Source organism: Cygnus atratus, chromosome 9 (genome assembly GCF_013377495.2).
Source record: "Cygnus atratus isolate AKBS03 ecotype Queensland, Australia chromosome 9, CAtr_DNAZoo_HiC_assembly, whole genome shotgun sequence".
NCBI lineage: Eukaryota > Metazoa > Chordata > Aves > Anseriformes > Anatidae > Cygnus > Cygnus atratus.
In genome coordinates this window covers 16,074,191-16,083,713 of record NC_066370.1, presented here as the reverse complement: position 1 = coordinate 16,083,713, position 9,523 = coordinate 16,074,191, and the positions used below count along the sequence as shown (strand labels likewise).

Below are 9,523 nucleotides of genomic sequence, written 5' to 3'. Positions count from 1 at the left end.
AGCAGGTGTTAAAAACCTCCAAAAACAGAACACCTGCAGTGCAAAAAAATCATGATTTAATTACTGTGACTTGATAAAAACATCAATACAAGTCTGAGGGTATATATAATCTCTCAGTGATTTTTTTAATGGGTTGTTTCACTGTTTTCCAAAGCCTGTGGACTCTCAGGTTCACACACACTTAGTGGTGCCATTACATCCTCAGCAGCTCATTTAACATGTCACAGATACAAAGACATCAGGGAAGCCACCATCTATTTCCCATCAGAGGTAAATTAGATGAAGCTGCTTTCAAACAAACCTATTACAGAAATAGCAATGTACTTGTTCCAGGATTGTAGACAGAAGAGTGATTCTAGAAGATGAACCATAATTTTTGACTCCTCTGCTAAAAGATGCACGGGCAGAGTGTGTTCTGCTCTAACAGTTGGTGAGGGTGGGATTCAGGATTCACCGTGCTAAGCTTTAGCACTGCAAGAACCATTCATGCAGTTGAAATTGTTCAGCTATGCTTCTTCCTCAGTCAGCACAGACAGAGAACAGGCATCACAAGAGAGCAACTCCTCCTGTCTTACAACGGGCATTTCAGATGCATTCCAGTAGCACCCATCTCTCAGGAACCAACCTCATCCTCTAACTTCTGGGGAGATAAGAGATTTTGGAGCTCCTTTTCTGATTTACAGCAGCCTTTTCTATCGTTCCTTTCAAGGCTCGAGTCCTAACAATTTTGGTCTCCAAACATCCAACTGTGTATCCTGAAACAGTTACAGAAAGGCAAAGATTGAGAATGCACTGCAATATCTACTGAATTGGGCACTGAGCAATGATTATTCAACACTTCCACAGGTGCCAAATTGCACAGAACCAACGAGGAGATACAGCTGGAAGTTTGGGCACTTGGTGGGGTGTGCAGGCTACTGGCTTGAACTATTGTCCTAAGCAACTTGTCTTCTTGTCAATTAATATCATTTCATGTGACACTTAGCTGGGACTGACAACATAATTCTTACAGAAGTCATAGTAACAAGTCTGGATAGCCAGAATTAGAGATCAGCTTTATTGATTAATTTACAAAGAATCCTCAGAAAATGCTTATCTGAGAAGCACTGATGAGCAATCAAGGCTAGTGCATTTTGCAGAGTGGAGAAAAAGAACAAGTGGTGGAAATGGCAAGGGTAAACACACAGGAGAGAAACAGCAAATACACAGATTTATTAAGCTACATTTCTTAGAAATATTTCATTCACTTCAGAAAATTAACAAAAGTAAAAGTAACAGAGCTCTTTTACAACGAGAGTTGAGTTTGCCCTAGAAACAATGGCTATTGGCAGTATACTTTTTAGGACAAAACCAGTACGCTACATAAAAACAAAGAGTGATTTAAATAAAGGAGATAATAATAACGTGCTTAAAGCTATATTGATATCCACAAGGGAGGGGGGATGTTGTAGTGTAACAGGTGTAGGACGTGCTTTGTAGAGCTGTATTGTGTTAGGTATTAAAGGAAGAATATGGTGCCTTTGAGTGTGTTAACAAAAATACTCTAATATATTCCTCCCCACCTTTGTCCTTTTGTGGGATCTGAACCATCTTCAATAGTAGAAGCAGCCAAATGCAGCTACCACACAAAAGAGGCTGTCCTGGGGAAAACAGAAAGGCTCTGCGTTAGTAAAGGCAAACTCTTTGCTAGCGTAACTGAAAAGGCTAGCCTGGGGGAACACTTGGACCAGAGCACTAAAAATAGTTATAGCTTTATACTGTAAAATCCTTCAAACTTTCGTCTTTTTAGTCACTTATTTACTTCAGGTGTGGTGTAACCCAGGTCAGTGAGTCTGAATGCCAGAAGTGCCTCAGGTTTCTCCAGCCGCACACCCAAAGGTGTGTAGGTGTCATTTCGATGCGTACCTAGAAGTGTCCCAGTCTCATCAGAACTGAGTAACTTGGCCCTTGCCCTACCTTCACCTCTCCAGGGCCCAAAGCCGAGTATACCTCTGGGCTCCACCCACAGGGCGTTCTTAGAGCACCCCTACTGTTTCAGGATCCATAGGCACTGTGGGAATGGGTCCCAACAATTTCTCAGCTCAGTGAAGGGAAAATAACGACCCAGAAACAATGTAAAGCATGAAAAACTTCTGCTGCAGTGACCAAACCCAAATCTAGGTGAATGTTCTCACCATCAAAGAGCAATCAGTGCTCCTGCCTGTTACCTGTAGCTCACGAAAAGGACATCCTCCTTCCTGAAAGCCCCGTAGCCTGATGCCTTTGACAGCAGAGAGTCTGAAGCCCTTCACAGAGAATTTAACCTGGGAAATGCTCTGCGGAGTCAGGACAGTAATGAAGGAGGTTTTAAAATAAAATATTGGCTTTTGCTCAGTCCTGAATTCCAGCGGTAGTTCTGGATAGCAGCTCGGCAAAGCATGTAAAAAAACAAAGCACTTCATCTCTTGTGCTTCCTCTCCCTACCCGTAAGACGGTGCAACTTAAATGACTTTTGTACAATATTGTATGATCTACTCAATAAACAAGTTTTACTGTGTTGGATATTAAGCCTATTTAATGAATTTGTGAATGAGACTGTAAATCATACTGTTTTGATTTGGCTTTGGTTACTTCCAAAGGGGCTAGCAGTTGCTTTTGCCTGCTTCACATTTTAAAATTAGTCTGCCTGTCATACAAGAAGTAGTAGCTTTACATTTCCTACGGTAAAACAGTCAATACTTACATTAACGAAAACATCATGAGCATAGCTGTCAGTGTCAGCATCCCAGAAACAACGTGCAGCCATACTAGACAAAGGAGAAAGCACAGCCATTACCTACAAAGTTAGATGTAAAGAACTAAGTGATCACACTTTCCCTCAAAAAACAAACTAAGCTTCCTTTAAGGATAAAAGAAACTGGACGCGTTCCCCTGAATCCTGAGCACTGCTGAATTCTGCCACATGCTGTAACCCCCTTTGTACGTTGGTCAAGGTGCATCTTCAAACTCCTCAACTATCAATTCTGCCAGCTCCGCTGTGCAGCAGGGCTTGCAGCCTCCTTGCTTTCGTGCTTAAGAACCTTTTGACTTCTGATGTATGCGTATCAGTGGCTAATTTAGCTGATTTGTTCTCATCCTTCACCTCCCGTGCCCTCCTGATGCATACTACCAATTTATTTATAGGGAGCTATCGTATTCCTTGGCAGCCTTCACATTACTAGAACCAAGCTGAACTCTTCTAGCCCTTTCATATCTACACTGTCTGTTCCCTGAGAATTCTGGCAGACTTTTTCCTGCATCTGCTTTACTTTGAAGACAAGCAACTACACTGTCAGAGGATATTCTGGATGAGATCTCAATGCTGCCTTGTTTAATGTCACTGACACTCTCTTCTCTACAGCAAATGCCCAGCTCACTACCTTCCCCACTCAGTCTCAACTGACAGGATTCCTCTTTGCTTCACTGATCTTCTGCTGGAGTACCAAGCACAATAATAACGTGAAGCCCAGTGTATAAGGCACATAAACCTTGTAGGCTGTTCCTTTTTGTTTTCTCCTTATCCAGCAGTAATGGAAAGCTACAGCCCACCACAGCAGCAAAGAGTAATTCTTTTGTCTGACTGCAGGCACTGGGAGCTAGATTTCCAAGTGCTCAGCACCCCCAGCCTGGGCTAGATTCCCATAACAGTACTGCAGGAGGATTATAGGAATTTGAACTACTGAAAAATACTTATTTGGGGGGATTAAATGCAAACGAAGTACTTATGGAAATCTGGCTTTAGGCACAAGTGAGTTACCATGGCTCTTGTGCTCCAGCAGGGCCCTGAGAATAGACTGGATGTATGCTCCAGTTCATCATCAATACAATATGAAATGCTTTTCTGCAACACACCTCACAAATGCTTCTCAGCATTTCAGCTTGTTAATACCCATCACACAGCCAGTTATCACCAGTCAACTGACTAGGAATTCAATCAGCCACAGTCCAAGCCCGCACTTGCTACTTAAGAGAAAAGGAAGCGCTTTACATTTTAGTACAGGCAGAGATATCTTAGAAGCTGGAAAAGTTGGAAGCAGCTCCCAAAGGAGAATGGAAAAAAGATAAAACAAAAATCACAGAAATACAATTAGAAAAGGCAAAACTTACTTCACTCCTTCTCCCCTCTGCTCTCCAATCACAACCTGCACCACCATTTTGTACCTGTCAAATCCCTCCTCTGGGAAAAAAAAAACAAAAGAAAGGGAGAACAACTTCAAACTCTGTATTTGTTTAAGATATGAGCCCAAAACAGGACACACAGAGAGAAAGATTTCTAGTTACAAAGCAGTGTCCTGTACAAATTAAAAGTACATGCAATTGGCAGAGCAGACAGACTGCCTCATCACTTCACTCTCCTAGGTAGGGACTACCACAACCTCGTTTTACTCAAAGGTTGAACAGGGTATTTGGTATCTGTCAGAAGATGCATCTAAATCAGAAGATACAGCTGAACAGCCCTCCTATATGCAAACATTCCAGTTCTACAGCGTTCAAGAACTGAACACATAGCGAGAATGTAAATAAGGCTGCTGGTAGGCAAAAGCCAATTTAAGAAAATTGGCTTATTTTAAAGCTGTTCTGATGCAAAGGTATTTTAGAGATTTTTCTGCCGCGTAGGTGTTTCCTTTGCTTCTGAGCTGAGATAGAAGGTCACAAAAAAGCTTAGGCAGGTCTAAGTTGCGTGTCTGCAAAAATACGTGATTGTTTCACAATAGTAATGGGATACTTTTGGGGCAGAGGCCAGACCCAATCGGGCCATGACAAGGTTCCAGAATTCAAACCAGAACAAGCACGCTTTAAAGAAAATATTAATCCTAATGCCTTTATCTTCAATAAAGCAACATAAGGGAAGACTCGAGTGCCTGTTTCCGCTGGAAGATTGAATATTACATGCTGCGTCTGGTAACATCCACTGTGTCAATGCTTATCAGAGATGTCAGCCCATACAACTGCCACACTGGGCCAGTCTTGCTTCAGGCTACTGTGAGTGTGCTTACAGATTGCTGAAGTCTAGCCCTGTGCATTTTAGCTTGCCATCAACATGTGCTGGGACTACAGCTGCTGCTGCTTTTAAAGCAGATGTGTAACTCTGGGAGAAGCATAAACCCACAGTTCCTGCTGAGGGTGATGGCATTTCTGCACAGCCACTGCTCATCAGCCCAGCAGATGGAGCACTAGCCTGTCCCACGGGAAGAGGGGAAAAGAAGTGACCACACCAACTCACACCTACCTACTTTTTCCAGCACTGAGCACAGGAAACACCTACTGGATCTTGCACTCAAAAACGTTGGAGGGTATCTTGTGCAGCAGCACCACCACTCTTCCAGTGCTGTATTCACATCCTCCCCTGGCCAACCGTGCTCCTAACTCACCCTTCACTGCTCCCACCTGGCCTTGTTCCCATCTCAGGAACACAAAAAAAAAAAAAAAAAAAAAAAAAGAGGAACACTTCCGTTTGTTGAAGCAAGAAGCAATCTTTCCTCCTTCTCTCTAGTGAAGCTTCTTTCCCTTACAGCCCTGCAAGGCTGACATCCCACATCAACCCATCCATATGAAAACAAAGCTGCTTGCTTGAATTAGATTTCTGGTTCCACAGGTAAGGCACATGTGTATAGAACATAACTTCATGTTCATAGATCATAACAGCACCATAGATAATAACAGTAGACTTTCAGTCAGCGGACAGTGAAGGAATAGGCTTTATGAATAAAGTAGGAAAGAGGAGATTTATCAAAGGAAGAGAACAGAGTAAGAAAAGAAGCGGCTTTCCCTGCACACCTCCTTACCTTTCAGCCTGTCTTTTATTATCTCTGATAAAGACTTTGTAAGTTGAGGCACTTCTTCGGGGACGTAGTGAGCATCGGCCAGCTTCTCCTTCAGTATCGCGTGGATGCATTCTTTCACCGTGGACGACTTAAATCTATCGGGGGGGACAAAAAAACCAGCAAGAAGAGGCTCAGGATATTTGCGTTACACACAGAAACACACACGCACCCCCGGGCAAAGCTTAGCTTTCCCATTAAAAAGTCAGACAAACCGAAGAACTGTAGAGAAAAGAGCTTAGCTCGAAGGGAGCTAGCCCCTAAACCTGCTACAAACAAAATCCCGGCGGCCAAACACGGGCAGGGGCAGCCCCAGCCCCGCCTCACCGCAGGCCAGGCCGCAGCCTGTGAGCGCCCTCGGGGCCCAGCTCGCCCATGGCCGCCCGCCGGCCTCGGTTACCATGGCAACCGCGGGCACTTCCGCGCCGCTACTTCCGCGTTGCTGACTTCCGCGTGACTGACGTCACGGCGCCACGCCCCGTTTTCGCGCCAAGGGCGGCACGTGGCGGGCTTGGGCTGCCCGCACCCTGCCCTGCCCTGCCCGCACCCATGGGTGCTGCTGCGCCCCCCGGGGTGCTCCCAGAGCCCCCACCCCACCCTCAGGGCTCGGGGACATGCCGCATGGAGCCGCTGCATGGCGCAGCCCGGTCCCTGCTCACCGCCCTGCCGCTGCCGCCGTGCAGCGTGGGTGTCCTGGGTGCCGTGCACCCTCCTGCGCTGCCCCCCCATGGGGGTTGCACCGTGAGCTTTTAAAAAAAAAAAAAAAAAAAAAAAAGCATTTAGTAATTCCACACCGTCATCACAGAGCTGTGCTGCACCCCCTGCCCGCTCTCTGTCCCGCGCTGTTGGTAACAGCTCGCGGCAGTCACCTTCTGAGAAGCTGACATCCTGCTTCCTCTGCTGTTTATCTCGCTGCGGCAATCTCTCCGAGCGAGTTTCCTACGTACGGCGGGTGACACCGTTGAGAACTCGGCGCCTGAGCTAGAATAGAAACGGCACGAAAAGTGCAGCTGGCTGCGGGGTGGAGCGCGGCGCGGGGCTGAGGGAGCAGGAAACCACCCCCGGCTGCCAAACGGGCGCAGGCTGGCCAGCCTTTGGGCACGGGCTGCTCTCCCGGCCGGGGAGCGGAGCCCCTTCCTGCGGCGGCTGTGAGCTCTGACGCAGCTAGGCTTGCACCACCTCCTGCTCCAGGCCTCCCCTGACCACATGCAGGTTGCTGAGACCCGAGGTGCAACAGCTGCCGATGCCCATGGGCTCAGTGCTTCAGCAGCATCACTCTCCGAGACGATCCACCAGAGCCCTGGGCATGGGAGCACCGGCCCTGGACATGCACCGTGCACCTTGGTCAGCAGCTCAGCTTTTCCCAACCCCGTACCAGGGCCCCGCAGGTTTCTGCTGGCTGTAGGAGCCTGTCGGTGACACCGCTCCCTCTCCTAGCACCCGGCACTCGCTCAGCCCCAGGCGCCGCTGGGCTGTGTGGGCTGGAGCCGCCTCGCTTCCCCGCAGGGTCTGGCGAAGCTCATGCAAATCATCTGCACGGGCCTTCTTAATTTCCGAGAAGTATCTGAAAGGCATCGGGCTTGCTTTGCATTTATTTGCAAACACCATTAACCATTTCCTGCTGCTGCCCAGCCATTGCCGCCTGCTGCCTAGATCAGAGCCACAGATGCAAATTCAATTAAGAAGCTGTGTGTGTGTGGGGACATGATAAACCTGCGGGCTGATCTTCCTCAGCATCTTTTCATGGTTGGTTTCATGGTCCCACTCATTTGGGAGGCTTTGTTTTCCCAAGGCTTTGTGGGCATTCAGGATGGGGCCTCATCAAGCTGCATACCAGGTGTTTGAACACTGCTTTCTTGTTCCTCTTCCACACTTTCAGTACTCCTTAAATAAATACCCCAGGTGATTTCAAGCTGCTTTGGGACTGACTTTAGGCCCTTTGAGCCGCTTGGGGTGTGCTGGCCTTGGCAGGGTGAAGGATACAGGTGAAGGACTACCCCATGCACCGTTCCAGCTCAGAGATGGAGAATTTATTTTTTAAAGCATCACAAGATCGTGTACAGCTTGAGCACTGCTTTTCCTCCCCTGGCATCCAGCTCCCCCTTCCTGTCTGCCCTGTCCTTGCTCCATCCTTGCTGGGCCCGTTGCTGGGGCCAGGCTCCCCCCCGTGATGCCAGCACCCAGGGCACCTGCAGGGTCCCTGCACAGCTGCGCATCTCACATCCCCTGCAGCCACTTTGTTGTAGCAAGGTAGATCTTGGCCTTTTTTTCTTCTTCTTCTTCTTCTTCTTTTTTTTTTTTTTTAATTTTTTTTTTCACCCTTTCGTGTGCTTTCTACCAGTGCTCGGTCGGACAGCTCGTGGCTCGTGGTTTCTGCTGCGTGCCCAGCTCTGTAGCCTCCCCTGTGCTTCATGGCCACCCAGTGGGGCTGCATCCTGTGCCTCACTGCCCCTGATCTTTGGCTCAGCTTTCTGCAGAAACGCAGCTACTGCAATGATTCTGGGGGGAAGAGTCTAAAGCAGCAGGAAGCAAACAGCAAAACTAAGGGGTGCCCGGTTGCTGGTGCTGAGAAATGTGTTTTCCCATAGGAATTTTTGTTTCCAAGCAGTGGGTATTTCCCCTTCCCTTCCTGCTCTGCCGGAACCTGCCGCCTCAGTCACGGTGTGCTGTGGAGCCAGGGAGAACTTCTGCCTGACCCACAGGGAACTTGAGCATCACGAAATGTTGCCTTACTCCCTGCGTTTCCCCCTCGTTGTTTTCTAGTGGACACAGCAGCCTTCCCCGCCCCGCTGAGCAACAACCCCCTGACGCCTCGTTTCGAGCGTGTGTTGGAAAGTTTGAGCAACCGCGCTATGATTTTAATCAGCCCCGTGCCAGCCGCGCAGGGGTGTGAGCCAGTTTTTCCTGCCGATCCTTCCCTCGGCGAGCTGCAGCCTCTGCAGCGATACCCGTCACATCTTCCACCCAAACACGCCGTCAGGACCGCCTGGAGGTTTTCTGGGGCTGCAGGGCAGGCGGCGAGAGCCCTGGCCCTGAAAAAAAAGCAGGCTGGGGGGTCTCCAAAGGGGACTGGGGTGGCCCAGTGATGCTGTGGTGTGGAGACACAGAGCACCGAGGGGGAAAAGCCGCCTTGCTCTGAGCTGTTTTCTGGAGTTCATTTTAGTTTCTTTAGTGGTTTTTGTTGTTGGTTGGTTGGTTTGTTTGTTTTTTTAACGGGAACACAGGATGAGGCAATAACCATCTGAAATCCACCAGCGCTGCTGTACATGCTGAAGAGCGCTCCCCTGTCACCATGCCGGGCTGCGTGGTGGCCTTGGGAGGTGACAAGCATGGGACAGCCCCTGGGCTCTTTCCTTGGCCCATGCAATGGCAAAAGCTGAGGGCCAAGGTGTGAAGCTACAGCACCAGGAGGAGGCCGGAGGCAGGATCCAGGCGGGGCTGGATGGAGCCCCCAGCCTGGGCTCAGCCCCCTCCTTGGCTGCAGTTGGGTCTGAAAGTGAGATGTGAGTGAGCCTCAGCCCCGCTGCTTGCTTCTGAGAGCCTGGGAAATTATTAAATCGTCATAAGAATAGCATCCTTTGCCCCAGTTATTAATTTTCCCCCAACACTTTCCAAAAATTGCCACCGCATCACGGCTGGGCTCGGTAGAAGCAGGAGGAGCCAGCGAACAGCGCGGTTTCACC

General features: G+C 48.6%; 1 protein-coding gene across 4 annotated transcripts; it reads right to left on the bottom strand.

Moving 5' to 3' along the window:
* Positions 1-99: 99 nt before the first annotated feature.
* On the bottom strand, positions 100-6,293 carry DYNLT2B (dynein light chain Tctex-type 2B). Of its 4 annotated transcripts, XM_035545074.2 has the most exons (7): positions 6,168-6,293; positions 5,805-5,938; positions 4,126-4,195; positions 2,723-2,786; positions 2,208-2,315; positions 1,563-1,640; positions 100-755 (listed from the first exon to the last, which is right to left on the bottom strand). In XM_035545074.2, exons 1-6 carry the CDS (start codon positions 6,215-6,217, stop codon positions 1,593-1,595), a joined length of 474 nt encoding a protein of 157 aa, XP_035400967.1. In that variant the 5' UTR covers positions 6,218-6,293; the 3' UTR covers positions 100-755; positions 1,563-1,592. The 4 variants fall into 4 exon arrangements, with proteins under 4 accessions (XP_035400967.1, XP_035400969.1, XP_035400966.1 ...); XM_035545076.2 differs by lacking the exon at positions 2,208-2,315 and having other exon boundaries at positions 105-755; XM_035545073.2 differs by lacking the exon at positions 100-755 and having other exon boundaries at positions 1,039-1,640.
* Between the last annotated feature and the right edge of the window lie 3,230 nt (positions 6,294-9,523).

What these genes read in the sequence shown, in the direction of transcription:
- DYNLT2B (XM_035545074.2), bottom strand. Translation starts at nt 6,217, where the DNA reads ATGGGCGAGCTGGGCCCCGAGGGCGCTCACAGGCTGCGGCCTGGCCTG. An exon ending in AGGCTGCGGCCTGGCCTGCG is followed by an intron (nt 5,939 to 6,167) that starts GTGAGGCGGGGC and finishes CCCCCCCGATAG; the next exon opens with ATTTAAGTCGTCCACGGTGA. An exon ending in CAGAGGGGAGAAGGAGTGAA is followed by an intron (nt 2,787 to 4,125) that starts GTAAGTTTTGCC and finishes TCCTTTGTCTAG; the next exon opens with TATGGCTGCACGTTGTTTCT.